The 20412-nt window shown below is 53.3% G+C and overlaps 1 protein-coding gene across 4 annotated transcripts; it reads right to left on the bottom strand.

The window, feature by feature from the left end:
* Positions 1-311: 311 nt before the first annotated feature.
* Positions 312-15561, bottom strand: EPHB6 (EPH receptor B6). Of its 4 annotated transcripts, none has more exons than XM_037068974.1 (19): positions 15259-15561; positions 14779-14977; positions 9762-9925; positions 7558-7757; positions 7223-7287; positions 6203-6956; positions 5323-5478; positions 4668-5018; positions 4433-4557; positions 4068-4230; positions 3740-3854; positions 3468-3520; positions 3132-3251; positions 2769-3016; positions 2345-2518; positions 1473-1622; positions 1023-1216; positions 736-891; positions 312-630 (listed from the first exon to the last, which is right to left on the bottom strand). In XM_037068974.1, exons 4-19 carry the CDS (start codon positions 7655-7657, stop codon positions 522-524), a joined length of 3033 nt encoding a protein of 1010 aa, XP_036924869.1. In that variant the 5' UTR covers positions 7658-7757; positions 9762-9925; positions 14779-14977; positions 15259-15561; the 3' UTR covers positions 312-521. The 4 variants fall into 4 exon arrangements, with proteins under 4 accessions (XP_036924869.1, XP_036924870.1, XP_036924868.1 ...); XM_037068975.1 differs by having other exon boundaries at positions 14779-14940; XM_037068973.1 differs by lacking the exon at positions 14779-14977.
* Between the last annotated feature and the right edge of the window lie 4851 nt (positions 15562-20412).

The following is a 20412-nucleotide window of genomic DNA, read 5'->3' as shown; positions in this document are numbered from 1 at the left end:
CGTTCATGGAGTCCGCTGCACTGTCAGAGCAAAGCACTTTAAAGACAGGCTTGCCACCTCTCCACCCCATCTCTGCCCAGGAGTCCAAGTGGGAGGGGCGAGCCCTGCCTGGTGCTCAGGGGAGTTCTGGGGAGGCTGGTGGAGAGAGGGCGTGAGTAAGGGGACAAACACCACTCTGGGGTGGGGTGATGTTGGCCTTGGCCGAGTCTTGTCACCTTCTACCTTCCAATAAATGGTTCCCTACTCTGCTCCCCTGCTGTGTGGTGTCACCTTCCCAGCATCCCTTGCACACCGAGGCCTCACCACACCTCCAGCTTGCAAATTCCCTTCTTTCCCTTTAATGCGGGGAGGGAAGGTAGGAAGGGGGAGAGGACAGGAGAAGGAAGCATCTAGAGGGTTGGGCTGAGTGTTCCAGGAGTGAGAGGACAACATGGGGCTGGCTCATGTCTCCCACGTCCCTCCTTGGACCTGTGTCCTGGCTGTGTCCTAAGCAGGGTCAGTCACAGCTTCCTGCCAAGGCCTCAGACCTCCACTGCGCCTGGCTGCCTTAGGTGGTGCTGAAGGAGCCGGACATGGTGCAGCAGTTTCTTCTGGTGGCCAGCCAGGGTAACGCCCAGGGCAGGCAGGTCTCTGGTGGGGAAGGAGCGCATCAAATCCAGGCCAGCTTCTCCAAGGTCCCAGGCAGGACCCGGGCCTCAGGTTCAGGGGCTCCCCCGCCCACCTCTCCCTGCTTACTCCAGGCTGAGCTGAGCCACATCAGTGAAGGTGCAGAGGCCACACCTGGAGAAACTGTCCTGATAGCACTCCAGTCCAATGGCCGAGAGCCAAGCCTGAGGTGAGTCCAGAGAAGGAAAGTCCAGGGCCACAGGGTTCAGAAGGGCCTGGGACGGCCTAAGGGGGGAGGGGCAGGCAGGTCAAAGTCCCCTCTTCATGCTAGTCCCTACTCCTCACTTGCCTTTTTAGTTTGCATTGACGCCCCCCCCCCCCCCGGCTTTCCCAGACTCCAGCCCTAAGCTCCAGACCTGTCCCCGGGGCTCCCGCCAGTCTGCAGAGTCTCTGGCTTGCGAATCATCTTGTCGAACGCAGCCACCAGCTGGTCGAAGTGGGGGCGCTGGGTACGGTCTTTCTGCCAAGTGTCCAGCATAAGCAGATGTAGTCCAGGAGGACAGCCTGGAGGTGGGGGCAGCCGGAACTCCTGCTCTACTGCATTTAGTACCTGGGGATCAGAGGAAGAATGTGGTGTGAGGGGAAGCTATTGCAAGTAGAAAGGAGTACATTGTGAAGCAAGGGCATGGGCTGTGGAGGACATGTCGCAGAGGTGAAGGAACGTAAAAACACAGGAAACAAGAGCCATGAGATCGCAGGGAGGGATCAGAGAAGGGAGGTCTCAGAATGTGTGTGTTGGGGAAGCCCATGGGTTGAAAGGATTGGGGGGGCGGGGGGAAGCTGCAATGTCCAGGCTAAGAGCTCACCTCCTGGTCACTCATGTCCCAGTAGGGCCGTTCTCCGTAACTCATCACTTCCCACATCACTATTCCAAAGCTCCAGACATCACTGGACGTCGTATGTTTTCCATGTGCAATGACCTCTGGGGCTGCCCAGCGAAGCATCCGGCTTGGGCCCTGAGGGATCGGGTCAAAAGTACCAACAGTGATAATCACAGCAAGGGTTGCCTTTACTGAGCAACTACTCTGTGCTCGGACATGAGTCAAAGGCGTCACATCAAGCATCTCCCTTCATCCTCGTAAGAACCCTGGGGGGTAGACGACACGGTCTTCTTTTTGCAGAGGCTCAGGCACCGTGCAAAGGGAACCGGGGCAAAGTCACAGAGCTTGGGGCAGAGTGCTCAGGATTTGTGCCCAGCTGCTCTGACTCACAGGGGTGTCCAGCCTTTTGGCATCTCTGGGCCACACTGGAAGAAGCAGAGTTGCCTTGGGCTGCACACTAAATACATTGCAATGTGTAATCACACACACACACAAATCTCACAATGTTGTAAGTGAAATTAGGATTTTGTGTCGGGCCGCATTCATAGCCATCCTGGGCTGTATGCAGCCCACGGGCCATGGGTTGGGCACCCCTGGTAGAGTCTGTGACCACTGGGGAAAGGGCAGGAGGTGGTCCCAGATTTATGGGGTGTTCTGCCTTCCCCAGTGGCCTCAGTTCCTGAAATCCTTCAATGCCTCTCTTACCCAGGCTTCTCTCCTGGAGGGAGCACAGGCAAGCCCCTGCCCTCCGAACACAATGATATGCCACCCAAGGTCCCACCCGTGCCCCCAGGTTCTGGCTCGTTCTCCAGCGCCTGCTGCTAAAGAATGCAGAGCCCCCAAGGTCGTGCTCTTACCTGAGGGCTGTGACCAAGACGGGCCACTTTGCACACCAGGTGGCTATTCACCAGCACGCTGTGGGCCGACAGCGCTCGGTGGACAAAGGCAAAACTGGACAGGTACTGCATGGCGGCGGCCACTCCCCGCTGCATGGCCACCAGCTGCAGGCTGCTGAACTGGCCCTCCCGCTGCTGAGGGGCAGGGGGCAGAGGTCAGCCACTGGGGGGGAAACCTCAACACACACACACACACATGTCAAGGTTCCCCACCCACGTGCACAGCAGACATTAACCAGCATGAGAGGGCAGGGGATTTGGAAACCAGAAAAGTGGCCTGGGAGTGGAGGCTAAAGACTGCTAAAGGTGGACAGGAGGGGCAAAGGTACAGGGCTCTGCCTCTGGAACCATCTGGAACGGCACACCTTCCCCCAGGCCTACTGACCCTGAGGAAGCTGTCCAGGGGACCCAGCTCCATGAGCTCCGTCAGCACCATGAGGGGCCGGCTTTTGGTGACCACACCCTCCAGCCGCAGGATGTTGGGGTGCTGGAACTGGCCGAGCACTGCGGCCTGGCCGAGAAAAGTCATCTGCAGGCTCTCGGTGCCGCCGTTCCACAGGGCCTGGATGGCCACAGCCTGCTCCCGCCGGCCCCTGGGCTGCAGCCGGCCTCGGCGGACTTCTCCGAAGGAGCCTGGGGGACAGGTGGAGATTGGGTGGTGCTCGGGGAAGGACAATGAGCTCACGATGATGTCTGGCCATGTTTAGAAGGAACCCTGCCAGGCCCTCCCTCCTGGCTGGTGCAGTACCTGCCCCAATGACCTCCTCGATCTTGATATAGGCGGGATCCACCTCCCGGGTGAATTCTCGGACGGCCTGGCACGGGTCCTCGTACGTGGATGGGTCGATGTAATACTTCACCCCCAGCCCTGTAGGTGTGTGGGGTGTGTTATGAGGGTGTGGTACAAGCCAGGACGGCCCACACACTGCAGGTATGCCCCCTGACTTCCGAAGAACATGCCAAGGAGGCCCCCTCGACCTCAGGGGAGTCTGGCCTTGCCGGCTACGCGCCCAGCCCCAGCTCCCAGCTCTTCATCTCTGCAGCTCCCCAAACTGACCCCATTCCACCGCCGCCAACCCCTCACCTGGGCTGCTGTACTGCTGCAGTTGCTCGGTGTAGCCTGTCCCACGCCGCTTCCTGAGGGACAAACCAGGGTCATGGGATGATGTTTGTCCCCGTTCCGCCCCCATCTATCCCTACTCATGCGGCTGGCTAGCTGGGAACCAGGTTCCCCCTTCCCACCTCTACATGGACGGGACCCTGGTTTGGGGGTTTCTGTGCTGGGCTCTGGGCTTCCCGGACTTGGGGGTGTGAGGCGGAGTGAGCAGTGTGAGGACGGGGCGAGGAGGGGCTCACCTGTGGAAGACCACGGCCAGCACGGTGATGGCCGCCAGCAGGAGAAAGGCCAAAGCCCCCAGGATAGACCCGATCACCAGGGACAGTCTCTCCGGAAGCTGGGCGGACAGCTCGCCTGAGGAAGCAGCCGCCCAGGATCACAGGTGGTCAAGGCCTCCCGTGGGCAGCACCCCCCAACACACACCCACCACCCGCACCCAGCCACAGACCTGAAGATCCTCCATCGGCCTCTGCTCTCTCCTCACAGCCTCCTGCCTGGAGGTCCCCAGGCCTTTCCTCAGCACCCCTAGCGCCCCCCTGCCCCCCATCTATCCAGGCTTCCTCTCACCTTGAGGCAGCGTCTGGAAATAGACCTTGCCCCCGTAGGGGCCATGGCCCGCGGCAGTCCTCGCCCGGACCTGGAAGCCATAGATGTGGCCGGGGCTCAGCTGTGTCACAGTCGCCGTGTTGGTCTCGCTGGTCAGGGTGAAGGAGTGGGATTCATCTTCTGCCTGGGGGTGACAGCCACTCACTCCCTGCTGGGCTGTCCCAGACCCTCACCCCTGCTCCTACCTCCAAGGCTTCAGCCCTTCCCACCTTCCCCAGGGCTCATGGGCACGCTCCCTCCTCCCATCCACATCCCCCTACCTCTGGCCCCATGAGGGGCACAGCAAGCTTCCCCCAGTCCTGTTGGGCTGCCCCGCCCCTCCCCACCTGGTCGTAGTAGCGCAGCTGATAGTCCAGGATGTTCCCGTTGGCCTGGTCTGGCTGCGGCCAGGACACCGTGATGCTGTCGGATGCGCGGCTCACCTGGTGCATCGCTGGGACTGCGGAGGGAACTGGGATGGGGGACGTTGGTCGGTAAGGGATTTCCGGGGACAGGAAAGCGAAAGTAGGAGAGGGGTCCTAAGAAGGCGAGGTAAAGTGTTGGGTGGAGGAAAGGGCTCACCTGCGTGGCTGGTGCTGACATTAATGGCTGCCGCCTGGGGAGGGTCGGGGCTGAGGTCGGACACCCCGTTGACGGCTTGCACCTCCAAGATGTAGGGCACGTGCGCCCGGAGCCCTCCGACTAACACCCGGCTCTCGGTCAGGCCCCTTTGGCGGGGGTCGAAGTGCACCTCATCCCCACAGCGGTGACAAGCATCCCGTCTGCCAGGCTCCTGGCGGTCTCCGCACTCCTTGCACACGACGTTGAAGAGCAGGTCCCCGCGCCCGCCGAGTTCCTGGGGCAGGCGCCAGTGCAGCATGAGCGCTGAGCCTTGCACCTCGAACCAGAGCTCCCGAGGAGCCGAAGGAGGGCCTAGGTGGGCGGAGGAGGTAGGGAAGCGAGGGGAAGGAGGCCGTGATTCAGGGAGGGAGGAGACAAACGGCATGGGGTGGGGCCAGAAAGCAGAGGAGGCAGGTGGGAGGAGAGAGAGAGACAGGAGATGGTCCAGGGGCAATGGGGTCAGGGAGAGGGGCACAGGTAGGGGAGGAAACAAGGGCACAGGAGGAAGAGAAGTCACGGCCAATGCACACCAGCCCCACAGGTCACCCTCAGGATCCTCCTCTTCTGGCCCCACCTGCAGTCCCGCTTCCACCCCTGGGACAGGTCGAGGACTCACCGGTGCAGGGAGCCTCTGGAGGGTCCGAACTGGCCCGGAAGAAGCCCACAAGGCAGGGGCAAACGGGGGCTGCAGGGTCGGAGGCATGGCTGCGGGCAGGGCACGGTGAGCAGGGGGAGTTCCCCACCAAGGCCTTGTAGGAGCCCTCAGGGCAGGCTGAGGGGCAGAGGAGAGCGTAGGCCTCAGTGCCCTCTTCTACCCCCCCCCCCCAGCACTCCTCCCCCCAACCCACAGGGCTGGCTCCTCCTTTTCTCTGGAGATGGAACCCCACCCTCTCTTCCCTCTTTCCCTCCCTCAGGCAGAGATTACTCCTGCTGCTTCGCTGGGGTGGAATTGCATTTCCAGTGATGGAAAAAGTGAGGTGGGCGGGGGTTATGAGCAGGCCAAGCACCAGAGGCAGGTGTCTGTGGGCTGGATTGCATAACCCCCTCTGCAGAAACCTCCTGCACCCCCATCTGCAGCAGAGTCTTTCTCCTTGGACCTTCTTTAGCTGGGGTTCCCTGCCTTCCACCTGCATCCTGGGCACCTGGCCCCACGATGAGGCCGCCCCCAAAACAGGGCAAAGGCGGACAAAGGACCCTGCCCGGAGATAACCAAGGAGTTCAGCTCCTTTTGATCTCCATCACCCCTTCTCAGGCCTGCAGCCCTCAGAGCCTCAGCAATGGCTGTGGATGTCTCCAGAAGGTGCTAGAAGTTTCTCAGATGAGTGGATGAGAGGGAGATTGTGTGCTTGAGGAAATAAATGGGAATTCTTCCCTCCAATAGCCTATGCCTGACCTTTCGGGGACAAGATGAAGTTTGAGGTGTTCAGGAAAGGAGCCCAAAGGTCGGGCCAGGTGGGGAGATCTTGGACAAGAGAGAGTGTGTGGGGGGGTCTCACCTTGGCAGGCCTTGTCTCCACGTGCAGGCTGGTACCCAGGCTGGCAGCGGCAGCTGCCCACGGCCACCATCCACTTGCCCTCCCCGTTGCAATGCAGCCTGGGGAGGCTGCTCCCGGCCTGGCCCCCACCTCCATCCTCCTCTGGCTCTGCATGAGCCACACAGGTGCCCACAGCTGCCACCAGAGAGGCCCCCCCGGCCCCACTGGCCTGAGTCTTGGGGAAGGAGGCAAAGGCACGGAGCACAGAGGGGCAGGCGTGGTGGAAGAGCTGGATAGCCACGAGGGCCAGGCAGGCACCGGTGTCCTGGAAGGCCACGTAGAAGCCGCGCTGGGTCAGGGGGCCAAAGCTCCGCTCTTTGACATTCAGCTGCAGCCCAGCCCTGGGCCCCGGGGCCCGGGGCCCCACCGTCCACGCAGAGGCCACAGGAAAGCTCTCGTCTGCAGCAATTGTGTCCACCTTTGTCCAGCGTTTGAGGTGCCAGGCCGACCCGCTGTCGGGGCCATCGGGCTCCTCGGCCTGTCGGTAGTAAAGTGTGAAGGTCTCCCGGCAGGCGCCCCCCGCCACACCCAGGCTGGAGCAGGCCCGCACGGAGAAGTGCAGTCGGATGTGCACCCTCTGGGCGCCTCGGCGCTCCACGAAGTGTGTCTGCAGCCAGTTGTCCTGCCCTGTTCCCGGCGGGGCCCCTGCCACGTGGCAGGCCTCGAAGGTCCGCGTCAGGCGCCGCTGGTCATCCAGCACGCTCACCTCGTCCCACTGCCGGGAGGGGCGGGTCAGAAGAAGATGGGTGTCAGCGCCTCCAGACTTGGAGGGTGCAGGAAGGTGGGGGGCTTTTCTCTTCCACTGAGACTTAAAATGAATGACATGTAAAGCTTGGTAAAGGATACCCCGAAGCCCTTGTTCCTCTGGAGGGAGAGTCTCATTCCGTTAGTCCCTACCCCTGGTTTCTTTCCTGACTTCCACCCTCCAGGGAGCAGGGTGAGGGAGGGGCGATGGGTTCAGAATGACAGAATGACACTCACCCCGCCTGGTGGGTGGGTGAGCCAGCCTATCTCAGATGTCTCTCCAGTGGTGTCCAGCAATACCTCTGCCCAAAGATAAGAAGCGACAAGCAGGGGCCATGGCTCCCACCAGCACTGCTAACCCAGGCCCCCTGCCATATCGGTGAGAAAGGACAGAATTTACTTCCCTGGCCCATTTAACCCACCAGTGGGGTACAGCTGACTGCCAGGAGGCTTTCTCTGAAACCCTCCCCACACCCCTCCCCCTTTCTGCTTCTTCTGAATCTTTCCGATTTCCCACCTGCACAGGGCCTCTGCAAGCAGTTGGGGCTTCTCGGGTCCCCACCCCCTCCTACCTTCCAGAGCCAGAACAGAGGACACCAGGACCAGGACCCAGACGCCGCACACCATGCCAGCCACTCCACTCCCTGACCGGGCAGTACCCTCAGCAGCCATGGGGCATCTTCAAGGTTCCCACCATTGCCCTGGCTGCCACCCTGCACCCTGGCAGGGCTTCTGTTTTGCAAGACCTGGGGGCCGCAGCCAAGCTTGCTTCCTAGGGAGACACAGAACCAGAAGAGGCCAGGGGTCAGGGGAGGTAACTGCATTGTTTCACAATGGCTCAGGTTGCTCTTGCTAGAGCTCTCAACCTGTCCCAGCACTGAGCAGGGACCCGACTCTCTCCTGACTGGTGCCAAACCCACAGCTCGGAGGGCCTTTGTGCTGGTGGTCTGGCCCCCACGGCCTTCCCTCTTAGAGCACAGGGTAGTTAGTTCTGGGCCAGTCTTGGCCTTTTCTTCCAGAAGGAGCTATTCCAGCTCTTTCTTTTCATTTTCCCTCTTCTCTTCCTCCCTCCTCCAGCCACCGTGTATTGGGTGTTGGGAGACCCTGCTCACCAGCAGGAAGTGGGTTCGAAGTTATTCCTTCCCTGGGGACCCACGATTCCTGCTCCCCCGCTTCCTCCCATCCCCATCACACGTGGACACTCCAGGCACCTCAGAGAAGCAGTGAAGCAAGAGGGACAGCTGCAGCAGAGCTGGCAGGTATGACGGGAGAGAGGTGGCAGAGCAGATGTGTGGGGACATCGGGGTGAACACTCTATCTAAGAAATGAGCGAACACCGAGGTGGGAGAGCTACAGAGGTCTGTTATACCGACACTTCGTGAACCCAGGTGGGGTCCTTTCTCCACAAGGGGCACATCTTTTCTACGGTTCACAGAAATAGAAAAGTCAGCCTTCAATGCACGCAAAGATGCTGCTAGTTTGCTCAGGATGAAAGGGCGGTGTGCTGAGACAACAGGGACAAGCCATTTTGTCCTGTGAGATTAATAAGGCGGAGAAGGCATGGAAAGGAGGCCCCATGACGTTCATAAGGTCAACCTGGAATAGTCTCTGGGGAGGACAATCAGAGATGTGTCCCCAGCAGCTTCACTTCTAAGAATTTGTCCTTCAGGTGCCATGTACTTGGATCCTTTTGCACCGATGTTCCAACAGGGATATTTATTGCAGAACTGTGTGTGAAGGAAAAGACTGCAAAGTAACTCTTCATAATTAGGAAGATGGTTCACAGGGATGTAAAGTACAGCACGGGGAATATAGCCAATAGCATTGTGATAGATGTGTGTGGTGTCAGATGGGTACAAGACTAATCAAGGCCATTACTTTGCAAAGTATATAAATGTCTAACTACTCTGTTATATACCTGGAACTGATAAGCTATTGTATGTCAACCGTACTTGAAAAAACTTTTTAAACTATGGCACAACCTTCAAAAGGAACAAGGGCTACTGTTTATATACTGATATGAAAACAATTGTCCAGTGCAGAGCGATATAAAGTGTGCTCCCAACTGGGTGTGTAATGATGTATGTATCTGCATGTGCACCATGGTGATGAGTAGACAAAACCTGGGAAGAAAGGTGGAGGGGTGAGATGGCAGCTGGCTCAAGTGAGACTCATTGTGTTCTTTTAACTTTTGTTTTTTAAAAATCATTTATAATATATATAAATCATATATATATATATATTATATTTCCAGTGGATCATTTATTACACTTTCCTTTAAATCTGTAGTAATAGCTGTTTAGTAAAGTGAATTGAAATAGTGTGCACGCCGCCAAAATGACTGATTACGTCATGAGCTCCCCTTTCACATAAAACACCCCAGGCCCACAAGTGCAGTGATGCAGCCCACGAGCACCTGACGGGAGGCATGGCTGCCTCCAGGGTCACAGTGACAACAAACAGGCCCTGGAGATTAGTGCTGAGTGGTGGCCAATCTCTCTCCTTGTGACTGAGTCTCAAAAGTCCATGAGTCGCACGGACGAGAGAAGCAGGCTGCATTTATTTCAGTCGAGAAGGAGACAGACATGCTGGTGGGAAGGCACAGGACTGAGAGTACACAGAGAAAGCCAGCTGAAAGTCGGAACCCGTGTCTTCCTGGATATTTGTGGCCCTGTGATCCACAGTGCTGTTGAAAATGGCACATTCGAAACTATGCTTAAATCGAACTATCTTCCACTTTGATAAACACGAAAAGTGTGATTTGATTTCTACTGACCTAATTTTTTCTGGTAACGCTGGCTCTACAGGAAGATGAAGCCTTCAGGGTGAACACCATGTGTTTCCCATGAAAAGACACCGTTTCTACACCTGAACGAGCTGGTAGTGTGGTGGGTATCTGCCAACTGGCCGCTGACGTCTGCATTTCCTGTTTCTGGAACCCTGTTGTGAAAGACAGAGTTCAACTTAGGGCATACGGAGGTGAGAAAGGAGCATTTCCAAATCACCATGTTGTACACCTGAAACGTACATCCTGGTGTCTGTCAGTTGTATTGCAATAAAGCTGGGGAAAAGCAAGAAGCATTTCCAAAGGGCATATTATTCCTAAGAAGCAAAGGTCCTTTGCCAAATGCTACTAGAGTCATGCACAGATTAAACACATGCTGCTAGGAAGAGCAGGGAGATCATGAAGTGTAAAGCACAGCCCCACTCCTAAGGGCTGTTTAGTAACTATCCTGAACTAATTCACGTGGCAGGTGCACCCCCAGACTCTCCATGGCTTAACTTAGAGACATGCCTGACTCACCCAGATCAACCAGATTCTGCTCAGAGCCAGAGAGCCTTTAGAAATGCTCTTACCAAGAGCTGAAAATGCCCACACAGAGTCTTTACACAGCAAAGGCTGTGATACCATTTGCCCAGCAGACATTCTTTAAAATAGTCTCCGTCAGAGCATGGACGGATTCTCGAGTCTGTACAGAGAAGGCGTTATAAACACTGTGTCTTCTTAAACCCGCCAACCAGGCAAATAACCATGGAGAAGGGATAAAAAACAATTTAGATCCATCTTATTTTTTTTGAAGGGCACCAAAACACAAGAGAAAAGATGCTGTGCAATATGGAACACTCTAGAAGATGCGGAATGGCAAAGCATTTGCTTTGATGACCCACAATAAGAGTATCACGGTGGCTGTAACAGGGTGTGTATGCATCACTTTCTCAGGCATCTTAATGACAACATGAAGCTGGCCTCTCTCCAGAAATTCCAGAAAAGAGCAAAAGCAATTATAAAACATGTTAAAGCCACTCAGCTCTGTCCTCAAGAGGAATCAGGAAGGAAAGAGTAAAATGGATTGCCGCTTCAGGAATTCTCTTTTAATTTTACTAAGAACAGAGATATTCATTAAAAAGAAATGGTTGAGGGTGATAAAGTACCCCGAAGTGTACTTTGGCTGTTTGATGAGGACATCTTTTAGATTCAGCTCCAGAAGACTACGGGTTAGAAATAGGTTTCTTCAGAAAGAGAATTGTGGCTGAGTAAGACTAGGCAGTTAGGTCAGCTCTCACTTATTGAAGAAACCAGATAAATTCAAGTCTTTTCTTTTTTAGTTGGTAAAAAGAATCAGAGTGCATCTCTATGGCTAAAATAAAAATATAAAAAGAATAAACTTCATTAAGATTATGAAAGAAATTGCTGTCAACTAATTCCTACCACTGCAGATTACTTTTTAAAAGATTTTATTTATATATTTTTAGAGTGAGGGGAAGGGAGGGAGAAAGAGAGGGACAGAAACATCAATGTGCAAGAGAAGCATTGATTGGTTTCCTCTCACATGCCCCAGACCGAGGACCTGGCCTGCAACCCGGGCATGTGCCCTGACCAGGAGTGAACCAGTGACCTTCTGGTTTGTTGGATGATGCTCAACCCGCTGAGCCACAGAAGTCGGGGCCACTGCATAGTCTTTTGAAACAAGTGTCAAAGGCAGAAATATAAGTGACAAGAATATGGATACTGCACACGCATGCCTAGAATACTAAATAAGGAGGACTCAGAACTTGGTTTTCAAAGGTGCCTTCAGTGGCTGAGGACTAGGCCATCTTTCCGGCCCTCTTCCCTGTGGCCTGCTTGAGCCTCCTCTATCTTCTCCAACTAGTGAAAGGAATTAGTATCATTTAAAAATCCTCTAACCCATGAAAGAGCAGAAAACTTCGCCCAATTGGGAAAACTTTCAAATTTCAGATCTGTACATGCTTTTAAAATAAAACACCAGAAACAGCAGAAATACAGCTATAAAATGATAGCTCAGAAAATGAGACTGATTAGACCAAGTTTCCTGCGACAAAAACTGCATTCTGTGATTTCCTTTTTTGTTGTTGTTTGTTTTTTTTTTTCCTCAGCTCCTTTCTGGCTCTATCCCTTTATGTCTTGTTCATATAGTAGAACTATATGAACTAGTTCTAGATATGTGGATATAGAACTCGACATCCACAGCCTACTACATGTCTTTTGTTTGCAAAAATATGGCAGTTTCTTAGGCATCTGGGTTATAGTTTGTTTCAGAAACTGGCAAAGATTACAGACGTATAGGATTTTAGTTAGTAGATCATAGCGTATGATTTCAGCTCTCTACAAAAACGCAAGACTTAAACAGGAATAAATTTGCGAGCATTTGAAAAGTGAGCTGTTCTCTAACCAACATGGTAAATATGATCAGTTTAGGAAGAAACCAAGCTGACAACATAGTTTACGTGCCTCCATCCACAAAATTAATTTTTAAAAATGGATAAGCCAAATAAGCTTGGGAGAAGGTTCGGCGTAAGTGTATTGGGCATTAAAATTGGTTACCTTAGGAGGTAGGGTTGAAGGGGCAAGGTATTCACTTTATCTTACATATATTTGACTTGTTTTTCTTAGTATAGTGAGCACATCTTACTTTTATAACTAAAACAAATATCACATAACTAAAATCTAAATAAAAAGGGAAATATTTTAAAACCTAGACAAGTAGAGCCTATGACATTTACATTTTACTGTCCCCTCTTTTTCCTCCTCTAGATTTCAAAATATCTAAAAAATTTCACCGAGAACAAGAAAGCAGAGAGAGAGAGAGGCAGGAGGAGCTGGGGATGAATGAGCAAAAGAATGCCCACAAGAAAAGCAAAGAACTTTTATCTCTGGGTTTTCTTTAAGCTGCTCTCCCAGAAGCTCCCATTGTCCCACGGATAACATCTCGAGTCTCTTACCGGATTGTCAGAACTGGGACTTCAAAAGGAAAGAGGGGATGAGAGGGGACTGGACCTTCAGAATGTACAGGAGGGGCACCACGGTGAAGTGAGCTCAGATGGGAACATGCAGTACGCCCAAGCAGGCTGCAGCGGTCTTCGGGGGGTTGAGGGGCCATCCCAAGGGCAAAGGTGCCGATGATGGTTTTATCTCTGGCGTGGTTGCTGAGCTGGTCCTTACACCTGTTAGCCACGGGGTCAGCGTGGGAGGGGTCAGCACACGGGCCCTGCCCTCCTGTCCTGTTCTGCAGCTGTTTAAACGCCCAGGAAATTCCAGGATAATCCTTGCTCAGCTTAATGCTGCAACCTCTCCCCTTTAATCTCCTCCTCGGACCTGGTCTCAGGCAGCCTCCTGCCATGTAAGGGATCCCACTGGCCTTTAAGGCAGCATCCAGAGCAGACAGTGAGGAGGCGGCTGTCCTCCAGGGCTCTAGCCCCTCTTCCCTGGCTGGGGAAGCCACTTCATGAATTACCCAGCAGAGGACAGTCTTGTGTCCCTTGAGGTCTCCAGCCCTGAGACTGTCCCCTAGAGCATGAAGATGCTGACGAATGTGCCTCCCACTGTGGAGCCGGGGGTGGCTCTTAAGATACAGGCAGTGTCTGGGTTTAGCCAGACGGCCACTCAGAACAAGCTACTCCGGCTGTGCACTGACTGGGGACATGCGTGGCTCCGGAAAAGAGCATAAGGGAGGGTGCTGGGGCAGTCGATGCGTGTGCACAAGGCGTGAGTAAGTGGAAGATTGTGGAAGAAAGCCCCCCGAGTGCCAGGACCAGAGCTAGTATTGAGAGTGTGTAAGGGAGTGAGTGTGACGTGAGATGGGTGTGGGTGGTGGGTCCCGGGAGGTGTGTGTGAACACGTCTATCCGTGGAGATCCAGAGTGGTCCTCAGATGCCCATGAGCCCACCTCCAACCCTAGTCTGCCTGTGAACTGCTCTCTGACTCAGGAGTTGCTTCTGCAGAAGGGCAGGGAGAGAGGCAGGGAAGCAGGGAAACAGAGAAAGGGAAACAAGAGGCTGCNGTGAGTGTGACGTGAGATGGGTGTGGGTGGTGGGTCCCGGGAGGTGTGTGTGAACACGTCTATCCGTGGAGATCCAGAGTGGTCCTCAGATGCCCATGAGCCCACCTCCAACCCTAGTCTGCCTGTGAACTGCTCTCTGACTCAGGAGTTGCTTCTGCAGAAGGGCAAGGAGAGGCAGGGAAGCAGGGAAACAGAGAAAGGGAAACAAGAGGCTGCCAGCCCCCTCCCCCTGCCCCCTATCCCTTCCACGTAGCAGGGAGTGCCGTGCCGTATGAACACAGGGCCCAGGGCCAGCTCAGGAGATGGTGATGAGCTGGGACAGAGAGCAGCTGGCCCAGAGAAGCAATGGTCCTGCCTTCCCCAGGTTCAGCCCATGGCTGCCTGGGGCTCTCCAGCATCCTGGTGGCACAGGAGTGTCATTGCCAGCCATCTTCCTGCACCCTGGGTGAACCAACAGACTCCAAAGGAGTTCTCCTCCCTAGGCCACTAGGTAGGTGCAGAGAAGCCGGGACCCTAATCCTCCTGTGATAGAAAAGGTCCATCACCCGAAGGAGCCAAGTGGCCCCTCTGAACAGCGCCCAACTTGTTTCAATCCCCAGAGCCCCATTACTTGGCCAGTTTCCCTGCACTGCCCACAGTCCCAGAGCCCCTTTCCCATTGAACCAGCATCTCCCCTTCCAGAGACTGAGTCAAGTTCCCCTGGCAGCGAAGGGCCTGGCCCAGGTTAACTGATTGGGAACAGGTCCAGCCGCTTCTCTCCACGGGCACTGCCAGGGACATTACAACATCGGCTACGCTGGGCCCACGCCAGCTCCCCCAGGGATGGGAGGAGAGGGGACCAGACAGCCAGGATCGGTGGGTGGGGGCTGGCGGGGCCAAGCTCCCAGACAGAGAGGGGCGGGGCTGGGGCAGCAGCAAGCAGTCCACTTCGGTGCGACTTGGGGTTTTGGCTAGGGAGCAAGAACCAAGTCTTCCCACCACCCCAAGGCTTACCTGTGGTGATGGAGGTGGGGAGCAGGAGAGCGGTGGGGAGCTGGGGGCAGGTGTGGAATCAACCTCCTTGCTCCTCCCAGCTCCACCGGGATTGGAGGGATGCCACTGGAGGGGTGGGCGAATCTCTGCAGAAGGCTTGGAGCCCGGCCTCTGTGAGGACCCCTATAGCAGGACCCTCATATCAGAGCCCGAGGAGTGTCTGCAAACACAGTGGGCACCGCGGCAGCAAGGGTAATGGGGGTGTCAATGAGGCTGCTTAGAGGGGACGGAGGAGCCAGGTGGGCCAAGTTCCGCGCTCCCTCTCAAACCCGCTCTAGTCTCGGGAGGGGTACTTGGCAACCCCCTTCTCTCCCCAAGAGGTCCCCGAGGGTGGGCAGAGGCCCTGTGTGGAGGGACCATCTACTTTTGCAAACCTTAATCCCTCTGTCCCCAGACGCACCGACCCCACCCTCCTCAACCGACTGCGACCCCCGGGCTCACCTTTCTGCCAGTCGCAGGCTCTGAAGGTCTGCGTCCCCCGAGGCCCCGTGTTCACCCCGCGCCGCCCGCGTCTCCGCTCCCGTGCCGGGCCCCCGCTCTCCGCGGCCCGGGTCCGCTCGCGCAGCACGTCTCCGGGGCTCAGAGGCGGCGGGGAGGGGGGACGGTGGCTGGCGGCCGGGGCTGCTCTGGAGGCGGAGCGCCGGGGATCGCGCGGGGCCAGCGTCGCGCTCGCAGTCGCCGCGCTGGGTCGCGGTCCCGCTGCCGGCGGCTCAGCTCCCGAGAGGTGGCTGGAGCCAGAACAGACCGGCCCGCCCCTCAGCGTCTCTCCCAGCCCGGCCCGCCCCTCTCCGGCCCCTGCAGCCGCCCCACTCTCCCCTCTTCCGGGGAGCCGAGCCCGCCCTCCCGGCCCAGGCGGCGAGCGCGCCGGGAGAGCGAGGTGGCTGCACGGGGCGGAGGGACGTGGGCACGCGCTAGGGGCCTGGCGGAGGCGCGGATCCGAGCACCTGGGAGACGCGTTTAAAACCCCAGGGACCGATGCAGGCCCCGGGAGAGAGGGGCAAGTGGTGCCGGGGCTGGGCCAGCAGGGTCGCAGCCGGGCCACACACCTGCGCCCCCTCCCCTCCCCAGCTTTTCTGCTTCAACTCTAGGAACTAAACCCGCAGTTTTAGTTCCTACTCGGGTTTGGATTCAGGTGGGTGTGAACTGAGAGAAGAAAGAAAAAAAGGAAAAGCAGAGGGTGGAGGGAAAGACAAACTGAGACACCTCAAAGGGTACGGGGTGGTGGGGGTGCGTCGGCAGCAAGGGAGAGGGCGTTTAGGTCTGAACCTCTGATCAGCCTTTAAACTCTTCTCCCTGTTCGTGGCCCTGGATATTTGTCGTCGTCGGGGCTTGACTCTACCCTCCCCAAAGGGCAAGGAAGTCTGGGTCTTAGGGGAAGTCCGGGTGTCGGCGCCTGGCTTTGCACGGCCCGGGCAAGTCGCTGCACCTCTGGGTGCCGCCTCCTTTGCCGGAGCCGCGGAGAGAACCTCCCCCAGGGGGATTAGAGGTGGTGGATGGGACTCAGCAGGTTCCTGGAAGGAAGGGGTGGGGAACGGAGGGGGGCGCTGCGAGGAGCGCTGTTTCCGCTTACCCCCTGGCCTCTGCTCAAACCCTAGGCAGGATTGGGGGTCCATTGTTCGGGTATGATCGCGCTGGGCTGGGGCCTCCCGTGAGGTGTTGCTACCACCTGCTGGCTCCTTCAAGGAACACAGACACCTGGTGGAATTCGCTCTGGCCTTTTCTTCCCACTCCTATCCTGTCCCATCATCTTAGTCTCCAAAGTCTGTCATTTGGTCAAGACACGTTTGCGTTTGTTAAAGCACTAGCGGAAAATGGACTGAACCACACTGGTACTTAAGGGGCCATCAGAAACCGAGGAAAATTGTGAAAGAGGTCTGAGAACCAACAAGCACAATAAACAAAGCAATGAAACTCATTAGGAGGCACCTGGGAGAAACAAACGGGCTTTAATGAATTGGCTGAATGAGTGATGGAAGGAAAGATGATGGCGGCTGAACAAATCCCCACTTGGCAAGGGGGCTGTACACTCCCAATATCTGGAGTTAATTAATAAGTCTAATGGCGTTGGATGGTTCTGCGTTTGGACATCACTCACAAGTCCACTTGCACTAATGAGTCTTTAACAGTATCGTTTCTGCCCTTTGCTCTGAGAGCCGGTGGTGGAGAATCGCCTTCATCTCCAAACCAGTTATCTCCAAAGCTCTGGCAGACGTTTGTGAAACCTGAATTTACACTTTATACAGTATTATATAACTTAGGATCTTTGATGCACTAAAAATATGATTGATCGCCCGAAAGCTATGGATATACTGGACCCCCCCCCCTTTTTGGAAAGCAGAGAATTAAATGATGTTTAAAAATAAAAGTATCGACCAAACCAAAACGTAGGCGTTACTTCATAAGATCCAGGCATTTCAGCAGTAATTTGCAACACATCATATATTGACCTCATAGTAAAAGGATATCTATTCCTATCTATTGTCTGACTTGTTTCATTGTTTACACTGCCCCATTATGTGCCTAGAAAATGAAATGAAGTTGTGGTTGTTCAAGGTTTATGTAATTAGTTATTATTTGTTGTTGTTGATAAAATTCGAGAGGCATCCAATCTTCAAAGAAAGTTCATGGAACTCTGCAGGCAAAGAGGTTTAACTCTGTGATTGTGGTCACCCCTGTATCCTAATTTCCTATTTGTTATCAAAGTGAATTTTAAAGGCAGGGAGATAGCACACACGCATTATGCTATGCAGCTCTCTGCAGCTATTAAAAACCAAAGTAACGAATTCCTTTTTCAAGTGGAACATAAATCTTTGCTACGGTTTTTTTTTTTCAATGCCTGGCTCTTGTTAGGTGCTTAGGAGTGTTTTAGAATAACTAAATAAAATATAGTATTTAAACTTGTTCTGCTCAGAAGGGCAGGACAATAAAATTTGTGGCTCACAGAATTCATTGTCTTGGGACACAATCATCTGTAGTGCAAATTTGGAGCCCAGAAGAAGCTCCTGAGTGGAAAAGGCCAGGTGGTTTGGGCTGGCTCTGATTGGTTCTGTGGCTTTTTTTCTGTTTTGGCTTCCATGGGCTTTTCTCTCTTCAGCAGCTATTGCTCCCCCAAGGTGTGTCTCTTTCTTTGTTTCCATTTGGAATGGCTAACGCAAGCGGATGTTATAAACAAGGAATTTTGTAAGTCATTCCAGTGATAAGAATTCTAGTAAAAAGCAATAAAAGAATTTGCTGAGTCCCCAGATCTCTTATTCCAGAACATTAATGATAGCTCCAGAGGTCCCACCTCGCAGGGGTCCTGGCCCTTTCCTGAACTGGCTTGCAGCCCTATGACCTCTAGGTGTGACCTTACTTCCCAAAAGCTGCAGAGTCTAGTCTCTAATAAAAGAGTCAAATGCTCACTTATACAATGGAACTGTTTTTTTTATTCTTTGCCTGTTTAGAAATTTCCAGAGTGTTCTACGCTTCTCTCACAGTACTGGTTTGTTTTCAGGACACACCTGGTCTGCCACTGATTTGTAGACTAAAGGTGATTGGTACCCTAATGCACGCTGAATGTGAACGATCTTCAAAAGTTACCCATGAGAGTCCACACTTTGACATGACTTTGAGTAATAAGGGAAAGACACTCGGAAGTGTTGGTGCACAGAGAGAGAGAGGAAGGCTATTCTCTCATTACAGAATGTTTTATGGGATGGAGAGTCAGCTGCGTGAAACAGAAAAAAACGTATTTCCACATCAGTGATTTCCATGGACTGCTTCAGCACTGCTCTGAAGCCCCAAGTCAATAAGACTTAGGTTTCTGCCCCTCCGTCTTTAGGGGTGGCCTTGCTCCCCAGTTCTCAGCATGTCAGCCCGAGCTCCAGTTGTCATTCTATTAATTGTAGTCAAGAAAAAGGAGATAGGCATAGAATAAAGGGCATAGCTTCAACCGAGTTACCCTTTAAAGAACCTTTCTGGAAGCTCCACCCTGTGACATCTCCTTGTATAATGTTACTGGCCAAGACTGTGCCCTGTGATGACCCCATCTGAAAGGGACTGGGCATTGCATTGGACATCGAATACAGTTAAAGTTTGGTTAGGGAGAGGAGAGTAAGAACGTTAGGCAGGCAACCACCAGCCTGTGGTTGATCACAATACCTACATCTTTTCCTGCAGTCCCCAAAGATGACTGCTTTTCACGGGGCATCCTTGCTGGTATCCACCTCTCCCCCCAGACCATCATCTTTAGTACATTTTTAATGCTCATAGATGATTTCTCGGTGGTTAGTAGAATGAATGGACACGCTAGAAGCCTTCTCCCCCTAAAATAACTGACACCAACTCAAAAGAACAATAACAAACCCTATGTAGTTACTCATATAAACAATAAGAGTTGAAAGCATCCTGGATCTTAATAGGACATTGGCAGGACCCATCTGCTCCTCTGTCAACTGCCATCGTGTCCTCCAGCTCTGGTCCCAGATGGTGTTCTTTGCAAACATCCACATTCCTCCAAACAGGAGGGTGACCTACCTGCCTGCTCCAAGATCTGCTTGTTGGTGGAGATGCAGCTGCATCACTTCCTTGTTCTCCAGCTGCTGGATGCTCCCTTGTCTTAGAGTGTATCTCTCTCTCTCTCTCTCTCTCTCCATTCATTAACGATTGTAGAATCTAATCCACCAGACTTTTAAGCACCAATATCACAGGGTACAAATCACTATCAAGAATAAGTAGGCCACAGCAACTATAAAACTTGGGACTGGCCACAGCAACTATAAAACTTGGGATCTTTTGAAAATTGGAGGCAACATAGAAATGGAACCAAGATGTAAGGGGCTTAAGAAAGAGTTCCACTTAAATGCTTAGAGAGTTACAAGCAGATATGGAAACTTTTTAAAGGTTGCAATAAAAGGCAGTGGGAAAAAATTTAAAAAAGGAAAAGCACAATAGCCATAATAAAACTTCCGTCACGCAGAAAGAAAAAAATGACAAAACTCTGGGAAAAATAAACCAGTGAAATTTAACAGGAACCTGGGAAGACATCCAAGATGTGAGACATGAATAGATTATTTTTAAATAACAGAGAAGGTAAAAGGCCTGCAAATACAATAGGCAATTTTAACCATAAAATGATAATTCCAGAATGAGAAGACATTAAATACACAAAAGGCAAAAATACAATATATGTAAAATTTCAAAAATGTATTTTAGCATTTGGCACATATTAAGTACTCAACAAATACTTATTAAATAGCCCTAGTTGGTGTAGCTCAGTGGATTGAGTGTGGACCTGTGAACCAGAGGATCGTGGTTCGATTCCCAGTCAGGGCACATGCCTGGGTTGCAGGCCAGTTCCCAGCAGGGGACGCACGAGAGGCAACCATACATTGGTATTTCTCTCCCTCTCCTTCCCTTCCCCTCTAAAGATAAATAAATAAAATCTTTAAATATATATTTATTAAATAGTTTAACTTTAAAAAATCATGAGACTGAAAACTTGGAGATTTTGCCATCTTCCAAGCAAAACTGATGAGCAGAAATCAATGCCATGCTATATTCTAATAAAGGTTTTCCATCAGTACCTCGTAAGTTTACACGTACACACAAGAGTTA

The sequence above is a fragment of the Sturnira hondurensis genome, unplaced genomic scaffold (assembly GCF_014824575.4).
Source record: "Sturnira hondurensis isolate 20B ecotype Veracruz unplaced genomic scaffold, ASM1482457v3 Scaffold0018310, whole genome shotgun sequence".
NCBI classification, from domain to species: Eukaryota; Metazoa; Chordata; class Mammalia; order Chiroptera; family Phyllostomidae; genus Sturnira; species Sturnira hondurensis.
This window is presented reverse-complemented; position numbering and strand designations above follow the sequence as displayed.

Bases quoted from the DNA above. Each gene is read 5' to 3' on its own strand.
- EPHB6 (XM_037068974.1), bottom strand. From the start codon at position 7,657: ATGGCTGCTGAGGGTACTGCCCGGTCAGGGAGTGGAGTGGCTGGCATG. The intron at 5,019-5,322 runs GTGAGTCCTCGA...CCGCCCACCTAG, and splicing joins TCCAGAGGCTCCCTGCACCG to GCCCTCCTTCGGCTCCTCGG. The intron at 3,252-3,467 runs GTGAGGGGTTGG...ACACACCTACAG, and splicing joins GCAGCAGTACAGCAGCCCAG to GGCTGGGGGTGAAGTATTAC.